Consider the following 23,918-nt stretch of genomic DNA (forward strand, 5'->3'; position numbering starts at 1 on the left):
GCCTCTGCTTCAGTTCTGTGGGCCATGAAAGACACCTTCTGAGGGCCTGTTAAGAAAATGCTCTTCTTGTCTTTGTGATGGAGGAGAGAGGCAACTTCTCATTTAAGCAAATTGAGAGCAGATTTCTTGTTGTGGTTTATACTGTCATAGTTGTCCTACTGGAATATTAGGAACTGGAGTACAGTGATGCGTTGCTTAACTAAGGGGATACATTCTGAGAAACGCGTCCCTAGGCAGTTTCATCGTGTGAACATCATAGCGTGTGTTTACACAAACCTAGATAGTATAGCTTACTACACACCTAGGCTGTATGCTACTAATCTTATGGGGCCACCGTCATATATGCGGTCCCTTGTTGACCAAAACGTCATTAAACAGCGCATGACTGTATTTACTAAATATAAAATTACTTCATAAGCAATAAAGGATTAGACAGATATTACTGCTCATAATAATGACTTAAATGTACATATTTAAAATATTTATGTCATAATGGCATTATTAAGGAGTTTTAAGTTAGTTTTAGTATAGTTTAGAAGGTTATGTTATATGTATACAATTATTACAGAGGTGTCAATAATACATTTTAAAGATGCCAACTTACAGGCAAAGGAACCCTGGTTCTTCTCATCGAAACTAGTGATGTTAACCCAAATCTGGGCGTTATGGGTGCATATTATATTGTTTCCCGTGATTCCTGATGACGGTCATGACCACACCACAGAGGAGGCTGCTTAAATCACTGCAGGAAGAAAATACCTTTTAGGGTTTCTCAAGAAAGTGTGATATTTCCAATTCAGCTAATTTGTTTTTTACTTTGTTTTAATATAAAATTTATTAATGAGCCTAATACAAATACTTAAAATAAATACAAAGACCACTAATTACATGCCAGGTACTATTCTGGACCTTCACGTCCGTCCATTCGTTTAAGAAGCCTCACACCAATTCATTAATGAATTTAGCTATTCACTTAAGTCTCTGTGAGGTGGGTCTTATTATGATCCCTTTTTAAAAAGTGAGAAACTGAGGTACAAGCAAGTGAGTAGCACCGTCGGCATGGAACCCAGGCGGAGACCTGGATGGTGGCTGCAGAGACCACACCCCTCACTACACACATTTGCCTTTCATTCATTCAAAGGTTTCCTCATCCCACTGGTTCTGATATACTTTCCTGTGTATTTTCAAACTCAACGAACTGCAGCAAGGACCCCAAAGTCTCATGTTCATGTGACTATTTGAGCCTTGTTCGAGGATCCTGAAGCTGCCTCGAGGTGTCTGGGTGCGGGTGGAACCTTGTCGGCAGCTCTCCAGCAGTCCTGCCTGCACAGAGAAGACAAACCCCAGGCTTGACTAAGGGGACGGCAGAGAGAGTGCGGCTGGAAGCACCCAGGGTTTTAGATGGAATCCCACACAGTTCATGGAGAGCACTAGCAAAGGAACAGAGTAATAGATACAAGCCTTTCAAGTTTTGCCTCAAACTCTTCCTTAATTTTTCTTTCTCATGCAATATTTATATTTTATCCCAGACAGCTTTAGTTTCGAAATCCTTTTTTCTAAGCATTGGATAAATAGAGATTTTTCTGTGCATATTAGTGCAACTTTTCAAAAGCTGATTATCAGCGAATGCAATCAGAGTGATAGCAAGAACCAAGAGACTTTTTGAAGAAAGTTCTAGAGGAACAATCTCTGCAAGTTCCTATTTTCTCAGTATTATTTGGGTTTTATAAATATCAATTCAAAAAAGATACCAGTACATCTGGACTGTAACACATTTCAGTTTTAATTTTGTATTCATATTAAATGTTTAGTATTTAGATAGCTCTAATTCCAGACATTTTTTTATCCTATTTCAAAAGAAAATTTTAATTCGATTACAACAACAATAACAAATACTATATCATCCAGCCAGTTACATTTTTAAGAAGTTTTGGTGGGTCTACGTAAAATGCTGTGCTATGCCTGCACCCCCAGGTTTGCATTCTGTGGCTACTGCATGGACACTTCTGAGAAGGAACACAAAGTCCTTTCCCCCTGGGCATTGTTTATTGGGTCTAGCAAGGGCCCCAAGTGTGGGAGATAATTTTGCTAAAATCCTAATTTTGCTAAAAGGCTAAACAGTTGTTGGTCTTTCATGGAGAGGCCAACGCTGGTAATTTCTTTATTTCCTTCAATATATTTTCTGTATTTTTGATTTTTAGCATGTTGACTATGTTGTGCCAGATGTGTCTTTTTATATATTCATCCTGTTTATATCTGTGATTTGTTATTATTAGATAAATTTTGGGAAAATCCTCAGCTGTTTCTTTTTCACCTATTTCTTTGGTCCCTTTCTTTCTCTCTTCTTCTCATGGGATGCCAATTACATATGTTACATCGGTTGATATTGTTCCATAGCTCTTGGTAGTTCTTGTTCATTTTTATTTTGTTTTAGTTACTTTCTGTTTTTTAATCGTGGTGTTTTTCTCTTTGTATCTTTGTGTTTCTAATTTCTATTGACAAATTTTCCATTTCACTGATCTTTCCTCTGTTATGCCCAGTTGGCCTATTGAAGAAGTTCATCTTTGATAGTTTTTCATTTCTAGTATTTCCATTTGGCTTTTTTTAATGGTTTCCGTGTCTCTGTTGAAATTTCCCATTTGTTCCTGCATGTTGTCCACCTTTCACTGAATTCTTTGACGTTAGTTATAGTTGTTTAAAATTCTCTGGTAGTTCCCCATCTGGGCCATCTTTCTATCTCGTTGTGTCGTCTATTCTGTCTCTTGATAATGGGTTTGGGAGGGTTTGCTGTTTGGATGTCACATCAAATTTTTATTTGATGCTGTTATTGTGTGTAAAAGAATGATAGAGACTGAGGTAGATACTATTGATGCCTGGAAATTGGTACACCTCTTCTGCCAGGCCATTAATGTAAGGGGTTGAACTAATGTAGCCAGCAGTTGAGCTAGAGTTGGGTGGGCTCCGGTGGTGGACTGCTGTTCCCATGTTCTCATGGCCAGGGGTTTTCCACAGTCATTCTCCATGAAGGGCAGACCTTCATGCCCTTGCTACGGAAGAAGTTTTTCTCTCTGCCTCTGCTTTTGCCCCTCTACCAGGTATAGTCATCTGGTGCTTGTTACTCAGCACGAGACTTGAGTGGGGCACAGGGCTTTCTTGATTCTCCTGCTCTAGTGTTAGAACGAGGCAGGTGCTGTGTGCCTGAGCCTCTAGGATGGGGCTTTCTCGGCATTCTACCCCTACCCTGGTGGCAGGCAACTTCTGCCTCTGCCTCAGTTCAGGGTCTGGAGATGCAGTGTCCTAGCCACTAGCCACATGTGGCTATTTAAAATTTAATTGAAGTTAAATAAAAATTCGCTTTTTCATGCACACTGGCCACTTTGCAAGTGCTTAATAGGACATGTGACTTGTGGCTACCATATTGGACAGCAAAGACATAGAACATTTCCTTTGTCACAGAAAGTTCTGTTATACAGTGTAAGTCTAGAGGCCAGGAGGCTGAACTCGGCTTTGTACCAGTGGAGGTTCCTGCTTCTCTTTGAGCGGCAGCAGATCTTGGGTGAGAGCCCTTCCACTGCGTGTCAGTGCAGGGTGTGGGCTGTGGGCAAAGTTCTGCCCCTATCTAGAGGCAGAGGCCTTTGCCTGGGACCAGAGCACCCGAGGCTTTCCTGCCTCACCCCCAGCAGCACATGACTTTTGTTTCCTGACAGGAGGTCAGATGTCGGGCATGGCAGGTGTCTTGCTCCTCACTCAGAGGCAGAAGGCATTTGTTTCCTGTGTTGGAAGGGTCTGTGGCCTCTGTGGTTTTGTGCTTATTCCCTGGTGGTGGCCAGTAGCCGCCTTATACTCACGTGGGGACCAGTATGCAGATGGGTTCCTTCTGGTCCTCCTGTTCCGCCATCACCCCTTGTCAGGCCCTGCTCCTCTGTGTCGCTGAGGGAGCTCCCTCAGGTCTCCTGGCCTGCCCCATCTTTGTCAAGAGCACCCGGTGGAGCCAGTGGAAAAGAGGTGGTGGATGACGTGGACTTCCAGTGTATCTGGGTCCCCATAATTCTAAACTGTCCCTGTAAACTACAGTGGACCTTTGAGAATTCTTTAAACTTTTGCTTGTTTTCTTCCCATCCCCTTTTGTGGCAGCTGCCTCTTCCTCTGTTCTCTGACAAAGATGAAACAGCTCTTGTGTTCCATCTTTGTGACATTCGGTTCACCCGGTTGTCTGATGACCTCAGTTCACAAACTATCGTATGACTTTAGGTTCAAAACGATGATGTCGATTATCCAGCTTTTTCCCATTGTTAGGGTAGGGGTGACGTTCTTTGTCGCTTTCCACGTCCTAACAGCAGTAATTTATTGTTAGCTGTCTAAGTTTATTAGGACAACTTCTTCTGCTTAATGGCTGTAGATTCATTTTCTGCTTGGGAGCTGATAAAAACAGAAATTCTTACACTCCCTGTCCAATTAGCACCTCCATTCAGTCAGGGAAGCACCCATGTTTACAGGCCCCATGTGGTCCAGGCCAATATGTTAGGTTTCTACAAAGGGACTGTTTCCCAGGGTGAGAGCTCAGTTGGCGTCGGGCTGGGCTTGGCCAGCTCTGCTCAGGGCATTGTGCCGTGAGCCATTGCTCATCTCAGTCCAGGTTCTCTCTCATTTACCTTCTCTCCTTCCTACTCATGGGCTTTTTTTCTTGCTTGGGTGATGGAGGAAACAGCTTTTTGGAGGGAACAGGGCCTCTCTGGGGACAATCTTCTTACTTTGGACACGGTGGCTTCAAACCAAGACTTTTTAAAATAACCTTAAAAGGAAATAAGAGTTTTGCCAGGGCTTTTAGGCTTGGAGATCCTCCTGGCATACTGCCAGACCTTCCCCTCCTTATCTCTGTTGTTTTTTGTCTAAAAGGTCTTTTTGACCACCCAAAATCTGTCTAAGGGAGATAAATGTAAGTTGCTTAACTCTCTGTGTGTAATGTCTCAAGTCCATTTTAGGATATTATACTTGGGAACAATAGATCATCTGGAAATTACAGACTTTAGGTTTTTATTGTCTTAGACACATTGAACCAAAACACTCATTCTTAGTGAGTTGGGGCACATGCTCGTAAATATCTGTTTTGTAAACATTAGGTTCAAAAGAAATTATCGTTTGTAACCATTTACCACAGAAAGCTTCATGTCTTGTTTAATGACTTTTGATTGTCGACATGGAAAACACCTGCACCAATTAGAAAGTTATTTCAGAAACTCTGCCTTTTGAACACCACTTAAAAAACCAAATTAGGTTACACAAGTTTCAGAGTTCTCAGATCACAGCTGTCTCTCCGGCCTTGTTTATGGGAACAGCCAGATTAGTTCTTACAAACATTAAAATGCAATTAATTAAATACATTAAATGCCAGTGGTTAAAAGGAACAGCAAGTCTTTTGTGTTGTTTTGTATTTTGTTAATTTTCTTTCATAAAACTTCCTGTTCCCGACCCTCAGGTAGTTCAGATTTTTGGTGGGATTAACAAACCTGTGCGTTTCGCACTTTCTTCTGACACCAGGCAGCGAGACCCCGGTCCTTAAGCCCGGACTGCGGGTGGGGGGTAGTCTCCGATTTCCTAGGCCTCGGGCACTGCTGGATTTATCCGGAGGCTTTCGAGGGGTGTACTGATGGAGTGATTTGTAAACTATGCAAAAAAAATCTAACCAGAGCATCCAGCTCGTGAATCCTGTGGGTGCAATGTGAGCACGATATTGAAGGAAAAAGAAAAGAGCTAATTCATTATGGGTGAATATGTTGGAGGAGGAGGAGCGAGGAGTGGATGCTAAGGGAAGCGGTAAGAAGAATTTCCCCAGCTACCAGACATTGTGTAGGATTTCTGTAGCCTTGGTTGAGAATTGAAAGGGGCCTTTTAAGTGCGGCAATCAGCGTGGAATCCTCATGAACACGTTATGAGGCAGGCACATAAAACTTAGGAGACAGATGCAGAAGCGAGTCTGTTGAATCAGGTAGAGGGTGGGTGAGTTGATTCTGGGAAATGCTAGAGAGAGTGGGTGGTATTTGAGTTGAGCTTTCAGAAATATGGAGGAGGGCATGCTGGGTGCTCGTAACCACAGGGGCAAAGTGAAAGAGGTACCTCCCGATGCAGTCAGGGGGGCCCGGTCCCTGTGACTGTCTGAGGATGCGTGTTGAAGTCTGACTGCAGTTGAGACAGGCTAGGACTGAGGAGTTGGTATGAATCCTGGAAGCACGTTTCGTTTCGTGTGTTGTGTTTTGTTTTGAGCAGGGGAGTGACATGATCAGCTCTCTTTTGGCAAGGTTGCTCTGAAGTCATCCTCCTCGAGGGTGAGTTGAAGGAGGCAGGACTAAAGGCAGGGACACTCAGTCAGGAGGCGTGCTGGAGCCAAGTGAGCTAGATAGGAGCCCATACTAGGTGGCCATGGAATTTGAGAGAAGGGTACAGATGTGAGGGACACCTTTGAAATAGTACTGATGAGGTTTGGACGTGTGGTGCATACAGGTGGTGGAGGATAGGGCGGAGTCCCGGATGATCTTCGGATGCCTAGAAGGGGCTCTTCAGGGGATGGTGATGCTCCAGTAGAGACAGGAAGAGTAGCTAGTAGATTTAGAGAGAGGTCGAGGGAGAGGAGGAGGCGGCGCTGGGGTCGCGCTTGCATAGGTCAAGTGCCTGAGGAGCATGCTCAGCTATTTTTTACATCTAGATAAGAGGAAGAGATTAAAACAAATTTAATAATTTCCTTCAAAAGCTTCTTAGGATTTTAGAGGAAACTTTGAAATTTGTTTTCATTTCTTATTTTTCTAAACTTCGTCAGCTTTTGTGCTGTGGGAACAAGAGGATGTGGCTCACTGCCACTATTTTGTAAACATCTTTAATTTGGTTTTGGAATTAATAAAACTTTTATTGTTTCTAGAACTTGCATGTTTCTTGGGGAATTTTATATGCCTTGCAAACGAATCATTTAAGATAAATGGCTTTAAGATCCCATTGTGTTTTATTTGGCTCAGGAACTATACCTGCATGAAACTGAACATTCTTATTCTATCACAGTAAGCTGCCTTTCCTTTGTAAAAGGGGAAATCAGACCATTTGAAAAATAACTTCCTTTTTGGGGATTGAAAGCATCGTTTTCTCCTTTTCTTTTCCCATTTTCTTCTTTGTGAAAATTCTTTTTGATGGTCATCAACCCACTTGGCAGAGTGCCCCTCTTCCTATTCTCTGTGCAACTATGCTCTTGAGCTAGTCAGCTCTATTAAACTCACCAGCAAAGAAGTTTTCAGGTCCCTGGTTACGAATACTTTCCTGGCACACCAAATAACATTCCTAAGATTAGGACTTCTGGTCCAGGCATTCTAAATGTGATGAGTGGTTCCCTGAATTTGCATAGGCTTTGAGAGAAAGAGGTGAAAACTTAAAATAAATTAGATTTCATACTCTCGACAAATTTATTGGGTAGGTAAATTATCCTATAGGAAAACAGACAAAAGTCTTTTGTGGAGTTAAATTCTGTTTCACTATCTTTAGGGTTACAAGAGTAGAGTTACATTGATGTGAAGGATTGAACTGGACCTAAGCATCAAATGTGATTTTTCTGCAGAGTTTTTTAATGGCACTTAGATTTTCATTCTATATTTTTTATGCTTAACTTGATTTTGGGGGGGAAAAAAAAGCTAGTGCTATCCATCTAAAACAGAATGTGCGTTAGTTATAATAGTGGAGTGATAAGGTCGTCTCCAAAATGGTTGTCATCAGTTTCTTCCCTCCTTATATGCACCTGCTGCTCTCCGAATCAACAGGTAGAGCCTGGCTTCCCTTCCTTGAGTCTGGGCTGGCCACAGTGACTTGCTTGACTAGTAGAATGCAGCAGAGGTGATAGTCTAGGACCTCAGAGGCTAGGTTATAAGAAACCTTGCAGCTTTTACCTGCATCTCTTGGAACCAGCCACCATGCTGTGAGGACCCCAAGTCATGCGGAGAGGCCACAGATTCGCACTCCACGCAACAGCCAATACAAACCGCCAGCCATGTGAATAAACCTTTTTGGACACCAAGGCAGTTGAGGCTTCAGATGGCTTCAGCTGCAGCCAACAGACTGCAACTACTAGAGAGACTCAGAGAGAGAATTGATGCCTCTGTAACAGTCAGTCCACAAACCCATAAACACTACCCCCCACCAAAAAAATACATAATCAATCCACAAAACCTTGAAAAATAGTAACTTATTTAGGTCACTCAGTTTTGGGGCGGCTTATTATGCAGCAGGAGGTAACTGGAACAAGTGCTCAATATTGCACAATACTCAATAAGTACAATTTTCAGTGTGTAATGTGCTCCTGTATTTTAAAGTGGTTGATGTTTCTGGACAAAGTGTTAAAGCGAGCACTTACGTAATGTTCCTAAATAGAAGCTAGCTGTTGGATCATGACGTCATCCTGGAGCAATTGGAGCTGGATTTTGTGACTGGAAAAATGTAATTCTTAAGATTCAGTTTAAAAAATACTACTAACAATTGTTTAGAAAGGCATATGCTGTTCTGAAAAAGATTCTAGAGACCTGGAAACGAGTGAACTTTAAGGCTCTCGTGATACTTTATATGCTATTGAATTCATAGATCCAAAGTCTGATGGCAGATTTGCTTGTGTACCACTAATTTGTATAAAGGAGGTCAATTAAGAGCTGTCTTTTTAAATAGTAGGCCTTATAATTGGTGTGATATTGGGATGGCTGAAGCAAATAGTCTCATCACCATCATAACAATGTCTCTTCAGTACTTTTTAGAAGGTTAAATGACAACCAGAAAGTCTAAAACTGAGTTATCCATCAGAATTAAAATCAGGAATGAGACCTGTTTGGGGCCTTTGGTGTGTAATTCTTGTTGCGGGGGCTAGTGGTCTGGCAAATGCAATCATGGGTTTAAGTGTTTAAATACTCTGTTTGTGAATTTAATAAATTTATTGTTATGGTTTGTTGTTATGTTCCTGCTTTTTAGGTTTGCCTTCCATGTGGACAGGATTCTTATACCTCCTTTCCCCCAGCATCTGTGTGCCTGGCACCTAGTGGGCTATCAGATTTTTTGAGTGAATGAAGTGGAATTATATCCGAAGTAAACTATATTAAGTTTACCAAATTAACTCAGCAAATATATAGCTAAATATAGCTAAGTAAGGTGTCTGAATTCACTCATTCATTTATTCAACAAACATTTATTGAATGACTGCAGTGCACAACAAGCTGAATATAGTGATAAACAGACCTAACCTTGTCCCTGCCCTCAGTGGAGCTCACAGTCTGTTTATCAAAGTAAGTGTAATTCTTGCTTCATCAGCTATTCCTTCCCTTGCTCAGAAGCTGTGAGAAGACAAGAGTGGGTGCGTTCAGCACATATTTGTGATGTGCCCATTCTGTGCTGGAGACTGAGTGTCCGAGGCCCTGCCTTGAATCCATCAGCAGAGATGAACACTAAAGACATTATTTTAAATAATAAATTATAACAAGTGTGCAAAGTGATGAAGCGAGAAAGTACTGGGTCCCCAGTATCCAACCGGACACCAAACCAGTCCTGAGGTGCTGGGGCCTTTGGCATGGCCCTCTCCTGTCTCACAGTGGTTCTTCTTTGTTGCGCTGGTTGTCTTCTTCTGTCACATCTGCTCCTCTGCACGTCTCCACGTCACCATGAGAGGGAGGCAGTTCTCTCTGTCGGGCCAGGAATAGGTGACTGCACGCCTGTTGCTCTGTGCTTGACGTTCCGTGTGCACTGGGCCCACTTTTCCCTTGTTACCTTCTTGGGCTGTTCTTGTCATCTTGTCTGTAAAGACTTTGTTCTCAGAGGTCTGTGGTCCTCTGATGGAGCCGTTCCCACTCAGTTTATCTGCCCTGACACACCTGACAGACGAAGCTCAGGTGGGCCGTGTGCCTCAGGCCACACGTGGACCCTGCACTTCTTCAAGCTCCAGCCTTAACTGCTGCTGCTTATTGCTCACACAGGACAGCATCTGGGGCGGAAATGAGTGAGTATGATTTTGTTAGAAGCTAACATGAAAACCCAACTCATTTGTAGAAAAGGAAGTAGATCATTTACAAGCTGTTGTACTTTATTATTAATGAGAAATCACTTTACAACTATTCACAGTATATCGCCATGCCAAGGCTTTGAGGTTGTGACCCTAGATCTAAAGCTGTCCCTCTTAGATCCTGGGTATTTATGAAGCGTACCGTGTGCCAGGGCTGTACGAGGCAGTAGGGGTACATGGTGGAATATATATAGCACAAGGTGCCTGTGAGTTTCAGGTAATTTCATGTGATGGACCTCGGTGTATATAGAGGATGTAGTGAAAAAAGAGGCTTTCAAGGTGAGCAGAGGACACACGATGACGGCTCTTTGGCTGCAGGAGGAAAGTGTTTGGACTTAACTGTCAGGGCTGTTGAGAAGCCCTTGAAGGTCAGGGGCCTCAGAGTTCTGGCTTTTTCAGGTCCTGCTAAGTTCTTTGCTTCTCACTGACTACTGGCCAGTTCTAGCCCCACTCTGATCATCAAGTAACTTTGCTCTTCCATCTTAGAGATCTTTCTGTTCTTTGGTTCTCCTCAGCGCTCAGTGGTTCCTTGGACTCTCCTCAGCCTGCTGATAACTCTCGATTTTTCTGCCCAGGTAGTTTGGGGCAGGGATAAGAGAGCGTTTCAGGAAAATACTCCCAGGCAAACCATCCCTGGAGAAACAGTGAAGACTTTTCCAGTGGCCTTTTCTTAGTCTGCATTTGGTCTGCCTTCTTTTTCCCATTGCTTTAGAACAAGGAATTAAATATCTGTGCCTAAAGTCTTGCAACTGGGATATACAACTATGTGCTGGGGCTTTGGGGAGATAAAAGGAGTGAGGAAGATTGGCACAGATGTTAGCTCAGAGACAATCTTCCTTAAGCAAAAAGAGGAAGATTGGCAACAGATGTTAGCTCAGGGCCAATCTTCCTCACCAAAATGCAAAAAAAAAAAAGTCTGTGTCTAAAATCAGAAGGCTCTATCTCCCACCTACCTTCCAGACCTGACTGGAGAGCTGTTCCAAACTTAAGTGATCCACTCTTTCCTCCTCCAGTAGGGTACAGTAACACAAAGATGAATATCATATAAGTGCCCTTTTTTATTGTCATCTGTCACAAGTCCTCAGGGACTATCACCACAGCTGGGATCAACGTGATATTTTAACTGAAGTGTTGGTGAAGCTTTGAGCTGCTTATCATTTGCGTTTATGAGCAATGTAAAATTCAGACAGAATGTCATTTGAAGGGATTATTTATGGAATATTGGGTTAACTTATGTTGCTATTATCCTGAACAATAGAAATTAAATCAGATCCCTGTGTTGTAAGTTGCAAATACTTATGATGACATCTGGCCTTTCTTGATAATCTCACATAATGTCTAAAAATCTAAAAAAAGAATTTATGTTAGGGAACTCTGTGACAGTTTTTATTTAACTTTGCTTAACAGTGACTTCAAACAGTTGTTGCATATGTAGAGAACTCCTGATTAAAGAAACTTTGAGTAATGTGGTGTGTTTCTAATTACAGCTTTTTAAGATTTCGACGAGTTGCTGAGCTCAGTTGGCCAAATAATTTTATTGAGTCAACTTCTGTGTTACGTGCTGTGTATTCAAGGAAGGGTTTAGAAAAAGTTCTGGCCCTGAAGGATTTGGGGGGAGAAGCTGGTCAGATAGCGCCTGGCAAGGACCCTGAGAGAACTGACCCAAGGGAGCTGTAAACCCACAGAGCAGGGCACCTGCCTCGCTGTAGGAGACAGACGCAGGCCGAGAAAGCTGTCAGGAGAGACAGGGGTGAGAGGTACTCCGCGGGAGGAGAAAGCTCACTCGTGAAGTCTCCACCGAATGAACAGAAAATGGCTGAGCAGCAGAAGATGCTTCAAAAGGAAACCAAGGAGCAGCCGAGAGGCTGAAGGAGAACCAAGGGAAAGAGGTGGCACCAAAGCCAAGGGAGAGGAAGAATTGCAGCATTTCGCGGAAAGTCACACGCGCCGTCTTCCTCTTGGAGGCCCGCAGTCTATAAGCATGTTACAGGTTCGGAGAAGTCCAGCAGAAAAGACAGTTCTCATAGTTTGTGTAACCTAGTATTTGCCAAGATAATTTCAGCAGAGCGAGTATATGAGTGTGTGTATGTGTGTGTGTGTGTGTGTGTGTGTGTGTGTGTGTTCATTCTTCTACATCTCACTGGGTCTAGTGTCTACAAAACAATTTAAGAAATCCTAGTCTAATCCATCCCATGTCCGGCTGCCACAATAATACTTAAAAAGGTCGACTTTGATGTGTCTCAGTTACTAAAGAAAACAAAACAAACAGAAGCAACCCCAGAGTGGCTCCTCAAGGCCTGCAGACTGGCGCCCAGACGGCGTAGCCTGAGGTGCCCGGTGCCCTCCTGGCCGGGCCGCCTGCCCATGTCCGCCCTTCTCTCCGTGAGCACACACGCACTCTGGGCTTCAGCCAGGCTGGAGCACGTGTCCTCCCAAAGCTTGCCACGTTTTTGAACATCTGCTTCAGTATTTCCTAAGGGTACACGTAACATAATCCTGTTTCCTGGCCTCTTTCTTTTTAATCCTCTCCCTCTTCCTCTTGTGAAGATGTGGCTCTCCTTAGAGCTGGTCAGCCATCACTTTCTGTGCAGCCTTCGCTGCCACCTCTGCCATGGACTTTTACTGATACCTTAATTATACTATATTAGCTCACTTTTTTCACTTTTGTGTCATAGTTTTCATGTTCTTTTTTCCTTAGTTCATTCATTATTCATTCAGTCATTCAGCAATGTAATTGTGCGTCTTATAATTGTACACTTATCCTTATTAGTATTTCTGTATCTTTCCTGTCACAATGGACTTTCTAAATAGACCTTCCCTGATGTTGAAACGACAAAATTTCTAAGACCTGGTCTCAGCCGCCAGGAGTTCTGTGCGTACCGAGGAAGGGAGACGGACACTTACCTGATTAAATTAGACCTTCTTTCAGAGAGAGGCACAATGTGTGATGGGAACATTGGAACATGGACAACATAGCAGCTAACTTTCCCCGGGGGAGAGCAGGGAGAGTTCACTGGAGAAGTTTGAATTGGGTCAGAAAGCGTGATTATGAGTTTTCTAGGAAAAGCAACAGAGTTGGGGGTGGGCCGTGCCAAATCAGCTGAGTGCAATGTGCAAAGTTGTGAAGTTGTGATGTGTGAGTTGCTGAGAAACTCAGTGGTGGAACCCAGTGTGTGTGTTGGACAGAATGGGAGCGTAGGTTGGGCGTGGGCAGGTTGCATAAGAGAGTGAGGAGCTTTCTGTGCTGAGACAGGGAGGTACCATTGATGCTGTGGGTCGTAATGAGTCAACACAGGCTTTTCTTTTTCCCCAGTGAGGGAATGAAGGGAGAAGAGAAACAAAAATATCCTGGGCATCTCCTGCTTATTAGAAATACAAAACTGTGAAATAAAGACAGATGTTCACTCCAAGCAACTCTATCCCCTGAACTAACATCTTTTTTCACTTTTTATACGTTACAAAAACTATCTTGCAGGTTAAGACTAATAAACTATAACTTAATTGCTAAGGCTGTAGTTATTACTGTGAGAACAAAATATAGGGCACAACATGTCTGAAATTCCTTCGCAGTTCGTGACTTATTTTTAGTACAGTCTGGAATCACAGAATATTATGGCTGGAAAGCCATGATCCAACTCTCTCATTTAGAAATAAGCGAATTTAAGTCAGATTGGTATAGCTAGTTATCCACAAGTCCAGAAACTTCTCTCTCTCTGAGGTCTTTTTTGACGTTATCCTGCCTCAAATCCGTTTGGTCATGAAATTAAAGGGAAACAGTAATGGTTTCGGTCATAGAGTAGGTATAGTATATCATTTTACAGTTGTTATATTTTGGGTTTTAGTAATATTTCATATAAAATTATTACCTCTTCTAAAAATATCTTATTGTGAAATGACCTGCGTATTGTTTTGTCTTTTAGTACCTCAGAGAGCAAAGTTATTTTCAAGCAATGCATCTGATTTTAAAATATAAGTTACTGGGAAAATAGAATTCACTTAATAGTTAGGAATTTATATTATTATTATTATTGGAATGTATCTTCTCTGTAAAGATTGGAAACCTTGTAAATAAGTCTTTATTAATGTGGGAAGGATGAAGTTTCTAAAAATATATAAAACATAAATTGTGTAATTACTAAATAAGTACATTTTAGAATGAATGACTATTTATTGACCATTATATACTGTACACTGAGTTGGATACTTACATATTTGTACTCTAATCTTGAAATCTTCCCAATAATCATGTAAACTATGTATGATATACTTAGTATTAAGAATAGAAAATAGACTATGTAACTTCTACCTTTTTAATTTCAGCTACCAATCTTTAGATAATCTCTATGCGTTCATGGAAGACTTGAGAAGTTCCTCTTAATTCACTCACTCCTACCCTTGTTTTCAGACAGTTGAAAATCAATCTGAATACCTCATCACACATACATATGTAGTCAGTTTCTTGAATGTCTCAGCTATAGTGACCATTACAGCTTCAGCCTCCCACTCACAGAATTATTCTCTTACTGTTTCAGCAACCTCGGTTCAGGAATTGCTTCTGTTGCTGGTCTCAGAGACCCAACTCTGGTGTCTTAATTAAACAAGTAGGGGTTTCTTCATACTGTCCAGAGGCAGGCAGTCCTGAACTAGTTTGGTAGTTTGGCAGCTTTCACAAAATCATCAGGGCTGCCTTCGTTTTTCTGCTTCTCCGTTCACAGCACGTGGCTTCCATTGTCAAGGATCCGAGGTTCAGGATGTCTGTTGGTCGTCCTACTGTCACATCCTCATTCCAGGCGACAGGAAAGAGGAGGCAGGGAGGGACCTGGGGATGTGGCCAAGCTGATTTCACTTCCATTTACGAGCTTTCTTGAAGTTCCATTCAACTTCCACTTGCCTCTTACTGGCCAGAACAATGTCGCATGACCACACATAGCTATGAGGGATTCTGGAGCTATCTTCTTCTCTTGAGCTTGTTGCCACACTAAATAAAATTAGTTTCTATTCCTAAAAAAGGGGAATAAATACAAGGCAGAGTGTTTCCCAATGTTACCTACCATCCCAAATTTCATGCCGTTCTCTTTCTCGATGCAGTGCTTTTACGCTTGTTCTGACTGGAATGTCTGCTTTGTCACCTGGCTTTCTACTCATAAATAGATTTTTTAAAAAGATCTCTGCTTAGTTGAATTGACCCCTCCCTCATTTTCTGACCATCCATCCCATAGCTGGATGACCAAGGGCTCCTATGTACTGTCATAGTATGTTCCACCTTGTACTGCGCTTGCCTCTGTGTCACTTTCTCCCTCAGATTACCCAGCCCTTGAGAAAATGTCTCGCGTCTTGGTGGAACTGCAAGGCCTCGGCGACACGCAGTAAGAACTCATTAGGTATTTATTGAACTGACTATTCAGTGTCAATTCAATAAGTGCAAATCATGGGACTTTAGATCAGTGGCGTTTTAGTCCAACTGTCTCTTCATTTCCCATGGCACCCTCAGTGGAAACTTGATACATTGTCTGGGGGTTCCTATATCCAATTGAACCTGTTCCTGTAAGGGCTGGGACGGGGTAATGTCATCTCCTGGCTTGGGTAGCCCTGTTTGTAATAATAATGTAGTTGTTTCAGAGATGTCTGCTGAACCCCTTTGTGAACTTGGTATATCAACAAAGAGTATATGTAGAGCAGTTTCAGATTTAGCTAAAATAAATCTCTATAAATATTTAGCATTTAAGCTGATTGCTGCTTTGCCACCACAATATTATCTTTAGACTTTAATAATATACTTCAGGATTTAGAGGAAAGTACGTGCTGTTTGAAATGAATAAAGAGAATTTTTCTTTGTTTTTAAGATAGGCAATATACAATTAATTTTTAAAAGAAGTAGGACCATTCTTCTTAGAAAAGTAATATATTTTCTATACTATTTTCTCTCAGAGAATTTTATATTCATCTTGCACTCTATTCAGGAGATTTAATTACTGAAGTATCATAAGACTCTTGAAATAAAGGACCCTGTTTTTATGAAGGTCTCATTAATAGATTTCAAGAACAATGCTGTATTGAGGTTCATACATAATTTCCTTTCTTCATAAAATCACCCCAGTTAAGTTTTCAAAATTTGTGTGCCTTTTTCAATTTTGAATGGTATTATTCCTATGCATATTTTGATAATACCTAAAAGAAGGCAGGTTAATATAATATATAAAATATGCTTATTGAATTCTTATTATGGCCAAGCATTATGATAAGCAAAATCCTACGACATAGGTATAATATCTCACGTTACACATGAGAGTAAGGCTGGGAGAGGTGAAGCAGCTTGTCCAGAGTCATACAGCTAGTAATGGGCAGCACACAGATTGGAAGTTAGATCTCTTCATAACTAAAGACCATATTCTTTATTATTTTGTAAATATCTATTCAGAAGTTCCAAAGGATTATGTCCCATATTGTATGAACAAATCTTTTACGAGAATTCTAAGAAAGCTGGTGTTGATTTCTCATTCAGTTCAAAAACAGCTCTTTGCTGCTGCAGCACCTCCTGAGTCCACTGCTCCCCACCCTCCCTGCCCCCCACTGCAGGGTCCCCAGGATCCATGCTGTAAAGTGTCTTACCGGAGAATGCTCCAAGACAACTGTCACAAAGACACCCCTCATAGAAAATTATTCAGCAGTACCAGTATGACCTCTACAGGCATTCTCCCTTCACTTGCGTTTTTTAAGCTATTTGCAGTAAAATATTGTTAATATTTTGAAAGCTAACAGGGAGGGATATTTCTTATCCCTTGGAATCCGTTTTAATAAGTGAAATTTCACTGTAGAGAGAGATTCGCTCCTCACATTTTACCTAAATCCCTCATATTGCAGTTTCTCTGCATCATTGGGATTAAAACAGCATTTTCAGTGTAAAAATGTTTCAGATCCTTGAAGATGGCTATTTTAGGTATAATTCTCTTCCAGGAAGATACATCTAGGCCAAGCAGGACTCACAGTAGGTCACGTGGCAGGTTGATATCAAGGTCAGCGGTCAGGCCGTGTGAACTGTGGCTTCGAAGGAGATATCGGGCCTTTCAGTCGTATTGCCTTCATCTCAAGGAGGTTGTGACTGTTTTTTAAATGCTTTGATTTCAGTATTTCTGGGTATTATAGTGGAAATTATTCTTAAATTCTTGAAAGAAACAGAGGGCCTTTAGGATAGAGGTCATTTATTTTGGTTTGAGTTTAAGTTATAGTTATGGATGTTCCCTTTTTCTCCATAAAAGAAGCTTTATTCTTTGATTTCTTTATTTTTTCACTTCAAAAGAGACAGTTAGTGCTTCTAAGAATGTGAATATCATTTACAGTTTGACTGACCCAAACTGTACTTATATTGAAGTAAAAACCTGCTTACCCAAGAAACATGGAGACTGTCTCTTTCTTCAGTTTATGCTTAAGACTAAATCCTTACGCTCGGTGACAATCCCGACTCACTGGAGAGAAAATCCCCTTTCTGGGTCCTAGAGTCATAGCTTCCGGGCAGGCTTGAGCTCAGAGGAATATTTAAACACGTACTTGTAAAATTCCACTCTTTACCTTTGTTCTCATCTTACCTTCAGTTCTGTTCTCAATTGTGAATTCTTTTTTTTTCTAGTCACAGATTTAGGTATGCTCCAGTTAAATCGTATTTCTCGTGTATGTTTTCTATTTAGTAAGTTGATCTCCTCATTATGGGAAATCTGTAATGAGGATGCTCCCTTTTCTTGTGCCTTCAGTTCTTCTAGAAAGTATTTAAGGATGAATATTCAAGGGTTAATGCCATGCCTCTAACGCAACACTAGACAGAATATGTCCATGGCGTGCGTGTTGCTTGGCGGGAAAGTGAAAGATAAGAGTTTGTACAAAAGAAATGAATATACCAAGTTCTGTGATATCATGTCCCAGCAAAATGAAAGCAGACATTCACTTAAAGAAAAAACCAATTGGTCTTTTTATTTTTATGAATATTTGCATACCATTAAATGTAACTAAGTGTTCTCTGAAATCATTATTGTGTGGAATCAGAATCAGAAAGAAGATATATATTTATATATAATATTCTATATAAGTATATAATTGTATAAGATATAGTTTATATATAATTAAATATAAAATAAATATTTAACATTATATAACTTTATAAATATATAAAATATATAAATATATAATATTTACATATATTTATTTTTTCAATTTAGTTTCCTATATCATTCTATGCTCAAGATTGTAAGTAGAAATAATATAAACCAGAATTGAGAGCAATTTCTCAAATACGTTTTGTCACTAAATGTTATTTATACTTTAAGGACATATCAGACAGGTGGCTTGTGTTCCTAGGGTTTTTCTTTTCCTTTATAAAACTCTGATTTACAGTGATTATGATAGTGCTGATTGCTTGTGACCTTGATGTGGGATTGTAACAGATGCATGGGATGGATTACTGATTCGAGACGTGGTGTTCTGGAGATCCTGAAGCAGGAGGAATGGGCAAGAGCCTTTGGGGACTGGTAATCAGATCTGAAGCTTTTCACTCCAGGGTCAGTGGTTGAGCTTGGGCAAGTTGTGAGTGACATAAACCACTCATCCAAGGACCGATACTTATCATGATGGAAAACTGATGGTCTGAGGTTCCTCAGTGGTACTTTCAGAGTGTAAAGCACTTTCTGCTTCAGTAAGAAGTGATAGACATTTGAGAACCTTCTTAAGTGTTAGGACTACCCTTGAGGCCCCCTGAGTGCCTGGCTGCCCGGCCCTAAAGTCTATGGCACTGGACTTGACCCAGGTCTCAAACGTCCCTGAATATTCATGCTAGATGCAGGCTGGATCCCAGCCCCAGAACTTGGCACATCAGTGGGGACAATTCTAGAGGTTTCCCCAGGACTGGTCTCAATAAATATGCGTTACAGTAAATTAATTCCATTTAACTCAAATTTTTGTCATCATATATATATCAAATCTGTATATATATATATGTCACACATATAAATACATGTACAAATATACATGCACCTTTCTCATGTGTGTGGTTTGCTGTTCCAGCTACTCCTTCTATTCAGTGAATGGACATATTTGGTTCACTGTGCCAGTATAAGTTAAAATTAACATTTTGCTGGAAAGTGATGTGCCTGACTGCTTTGGATCTATTATATATATTTAGCTTTGTAAAGGCAACAGAAGGGAAGGAACTAAGATTAACATGTGTTTTTAGACATGTAAACAGTGTACCAAGTCATTGCCAAAAAAATGACATACCATCTACAATATAGTCTTTAACATACGGGACAGTTTATCACCAAGAAATCTATGACTCAATGGCTGACTTTGGAATTTTTTAAGTATTAAATTCTGTTTCTATTTCCCCATTGGCAGGACATGAGTGAGTTTTCCAACATCTGTCCTGTTAAGAGCTGTTGCCAGGGCTGTGGCTGCTGCCTGCGAAATGTCTGTTCTCTTTCGTGCAGTTCTGGGCTTGAGGCCCCAGAGACCTGCTTTAGTCCACATTCCCACTCTCATTTTTGTGTCTTGAGATGACCAGTGTATGTCCTTTCATCCCTGTCTGGAGAGAGGTCTTTGGAGATTGGTTCTGTGCTTTATTTGATAGGAAAAAAAACGCATGCACTCACTGAACTTGCTCTGAGCATTTGGGCCTCATTGTGGCTTAGTTCCTTTGTGTGCAAAATTAGAATTATGTTAACTGAGTCTTCTGCCAAGTGTATTATTTATGTTGATTTGATTAGAGGATATAGGCTACTAGTAGAAAAGCCATGTCACTGCAGTTATAGAAAGAGAGAGAACAAATTTCTCAGAGTATACTGCACTTCTTTTCTTATATGTTTGAATGATTGGTATATCTACACCAAGGAATAAATGTAAAGAATCAAAACAATAAAACATGATCATCTCAGTATGCAAAGGAATGGTTCAGAATTGAGATCTGTGATGCCATTAGTTTCTCTGTGACTTGGAGTTTAGTAAAAACAAGGAAATTGCCTCAATTCAAAGAGTCTTTTCTTTTACCTACTATATTCTGAGGGAGTGAGTTGGACAATTTCTGAGTAACTTTGACAGTTCCTAAGTAGCTCTCTCTGTCAAAATGTTCTTCCTTTAAACAAAACAACAAAACAAAAACCACCTTCTTGAGGGAAAAAGCATTTTGTTTGGCTTGAGCAAAAACCTGGCCCTTCCCCCTGAAGCCCTGGTTTTCTTAGCCTCCCTTCCATCCTTCGTCCTTGTGCCGCCAGGACTCATAACTGCTGTCAGCTCGGGGGGGAAGCCACTCTTCTCAGTGGGGATCGTCAGTCCTTTTCCTGGGTAGCCTAGTTCATTCTGCCAGTGAGAGTATAGACTGACTTTGTAGGTGGTATAAGAGACCAGGAGAGAGGACGGGGGAGTTTAGGCGGCCTCCTGTTGGTAGAATCTTTCCTCTTTAGTATATTGCCCTATCACGTGACTGCTGAGTAAATTTACAGGGATGGTCCATAGAGTTCCCTGGATGGTGTCTAAATGGGACATTACAATGGGCTGTTATTTCTAAATTCAGGTGTTGCTATTTAATATAGAAACCAACGTGGCGTTATCTTGTCTTTTTGCCCCACACTGAGTTTCCTGGGATGTGGGACATTGAGAGCTAAAACATGGCTGATCCCAGGTAAATGAGGATGGTTGGTCATACTAGTAATGGTTCTTGAAATAAATTACTGAGAAGTACCTTCTCAAGGATCATGCTGATCCCAAAAGAATCAGAAGCTAGTAGGTAAAAAGTCACCGTTATTTACCCAAAAAAGTGAAATCTGATTTGTTGCTGGTTACTGCTGATGATAGTATGTGGGTTTATTTGGCGGGGTGGGAATGGTATTTGGCAGAAGGTTTGAAGTATACATCGGCCTGCTGGAGTCTGTGTAGTACCACCAGAGATTACAAAAAACCCTCACCCATTTGTGAAAGAAGATTGAGATCAAATTTACTTTCAGAACAAAACTGTATCGGATGAAAGGGGTAAAGAGTGAAGATGCTAATTTTATGAATAAAAATAATATTCTGCAGTTACCTTTGGGATTAAAAGAGGTTAATGATATTCAAATCTGGAAAACAAAAATGTCCCCATTTATTACAGTAATCCTGTTGTGTCATCTTCTTATTTTTAACCTTTTATGCTGACTGACCTTTTGTCAAACATTCTATGACTTGAGCACATTCAGATCTAGCAAGATCTCTGCCAGGACAACTGTGCGTGGAATCCTCACCTGTGCAAATAGACAGGATGTTTTTTTCCAGCATGTTTGAGGTCTGAAGAGGGCAGGTTTATGCTACTAGCTCCCTGCCATCTGTGCAGTGTGTTGATGCAGAGATGTAATTTATGTTGATGATACGGTTTCCTCTGACTTCTGCCCGCTCCATGATGGTTGTGTTTCACCTGTTGACATGAACTTGGCTGAAGTGAATGCTCCATTGGCCGTGGCTGAATTAGTTGCACATGTGATAGCACCTTTCTGCTATGTTCTTATTATTTTCAAAATTGTGTAATGGGATAAGTATGTTATTTCTTTAGAATTAGATATCCCTTTTCTAAGGCTTTACATTTCCATAATTCCTTTCTCCTACAGACCTCCGAATAAACTTTATGGTTTTATTCAAAGATGGATTACGCTTGCCACCATCACATATGTCAGGAAGCATGCTTGTTATTTTTGGAAGTAGACAAGTTGAATTAAATCAATTCCCTGTGGACTGATTGGATCTGCCTTCTACATGTAAGAGTCTGTGACTATATTGAGTTCTCCTTTCACATCCTTCTTTGTACCGCTATATAATGCCCCCTAAATCGACAGGGATATTTGGTATGTGCCACATATTATTTTTCAAATTGTGCAGCCGTGAAAGCTAAGGTTGGTGAAGAAGTATACCCTGACTCCATCTGCCCTGTCTTTGCTTTTCAAATCTGTTGGACTCTTCTTTAGGATAAGAGCCACGTCTTAAGCCTTGCTGTGTTTCCCACAGTTCCTGACGCAATGTCCTGCTCAATACCCATGGAGACTTGCTCCTGAATTTACCTTCAATTACGTCATCATCTAATTGTGGGAATTATCTTGACTGCTGTCAGCTCGCTTGTAAATAGAACTTGAAACATTTAAATCAATTGGTTTGTAAGCTTAAAGTACTAGTTCAAGTCTAGGAATGGACCTTTTTAGAGGAAGTAATTAATATTTTTCTTCCTCAGTGCCTTGGGTGGTGGTTTACTGTGTCTGAGACTACAGATTTTTCAAGAACATTCCGTTGGTAAATAAAGCTCCCTGGAACATACAAAAGAAGTTTAGGCTGTCTTAAACTTGTAAGACTTACTTTGATTTTCATTAGCAAGTTTTTAGGATACAACAAACAAAAATGTTGAAGACGGTATATGACAAGAGAATAAGGCAGTTGCATTAGCAACCTGTGCTTTCACAAACTCAGACGATTTGTTTCCCTAATTGGCTTCCATTCCGATTATTATTTGAAACTCCACATTTTTGCCTTGGACGCTATATATATGTCTGTGCGTATATATATGTTTTTATCTTGTCCTTATATTCTCTATAATTTTGATCATATTTATTTCCCTTCTATTTTCATTATAATTTACATTTATGTTTCAAAGTTTGATTTCTCATTTTTTTAAGATGGTGAGCATAATGTTTTCCTTATTATAAAATTTTCCTGTTCATACAATTAGTCTTCTTTTGTTAAGATTTTTGAGAAAAAAATATCTAAACAATTAGTTATTATGCAGGGAAGTAGTTTTCCTTTAGATAATTTAAATAATAACACTCTTTCACTTAACCAGCCTTCCTTTTCTTCTAAGAATTAGAAAGAACATTCTTTACAATGCACAATTCTCACTGTTCTCAGAATTCTTATCAGCAAATATATTTTCAGCTCCTTTTTAACTCCCTTTATGCGTCTTAAGAAAAAAGCTGCTGTCCAAAAGAGCACTCATTCCTATTTTTGAGTGGGGTGCTTAGGCTGTGATATACATGATCGTTTTAATAGCCAGCCACTGACTTTGGGTTTTTGATTCATCGTCCTGGTGTTATGCTTCCATTGTAGCTAGAGATATTTTCTTTCGCTAGAATAAGCCATTGGAATATAGTGTGATGACTGGGAAGATAGAGACAGTAGAATGCTTTCATGCCTAAGTGACTGGAAGCCTAATTAAAAGGGGCTTACGTGATGATATTTATTGTCACATAATAAGAATTTCAGAGGTAGAGCCATCCCATGGTTGGTTAATGCAGTATCTCAACAATGTCTTCCATGGCCAGGTTCCTCTCATCTCTCCTGCCGTCCTGAGTCAGCTCCTCATATGCTCACCACTTGCCTGCAGCAGCTCACGCGTCCTCTGTACATGGTCTGCCTCAACAGGCAGAAGAATCCTCTTCCAGAATCCCCATAGACTTACTTTCTCTTCTCAGTAACCATAGTCATGTCACGTGCTCTAATCTAAACCCATCACTGCAAAGGAAATGCAATTGCCATCACTGGCTGAGCCCAGTGGTTCCAAAACAGGTCTGTATATTAGAATCACCTGGGGATCTTTGAAAAATGCTAAGACCCCAGCCACACCCCAAAGTGGTGAAATCGCATTCTCTGGGCGGGGGGGGGCGGGGGGGGGGGTGAGTCACCAGCATCAGGTGTTTTCGAAGCTCCCAGGTGATTCCATGTGCAGGCAGGTTTGGGAGCCAAGGCTTATCGGCCTGATCAGGATTCCCTCTTGGGACTGAGCTGGGGGTCTCCTCTTCCAGGGTGCTTGACCAGGTGGAAGGTATGTGCCCGGAGTCAGGGTTGTGCCAGCAGGAACCTCGGAGAA

The 23,918-nt window shown here is 40.9% G+C and overlaps 1 protein-coding gene across 7 annotated transcripts in view; it reads left to right on the forward strand.

Annotated features, from left to right (window-relative positions):
- PRDM5 (PR/SET domain 5) overlaps positions 1-23,918 on the forward strand; it is a 186,687-nt gene that overhangs the window by 137,194 nt on the left and 25,575 nt on the right. The window contains exon 14 of one of the 7 annotated variants that reach the window (XR_011537227.1): positions 21,679-21,825. The exons of 5 other annotated variants lie outside the window; for them this stretch is intronic. Coding sequence is in view for 1 of the 2 variants with exons in the window: in XM_070609214.1 (XP_070465315.1) it covers positions 21,679-21,690 (12 nt within the window). In the remaining variant the exon portion in view is untranslated. Of the gene's footprint in view, positions 1-21,678; positions 21,826-23,918 lie in introns of those variants that run through there. One more of the 7 variants, XM_070609214.1, reaches the window with a different exon arrangement.

This window comes from Equus przewalskii, chromosome 2 (assembly GCF_037783145.1).
Source record: "Equus przewalskii isolate Varuska chromosome 2, EquPr2, whole genome shotgun sequence".
NCBI lineage: Eukaryota > Metazoa > Chordata > Mammalia > Perissodactyla > Equidae > Equus > Equus przewalskii.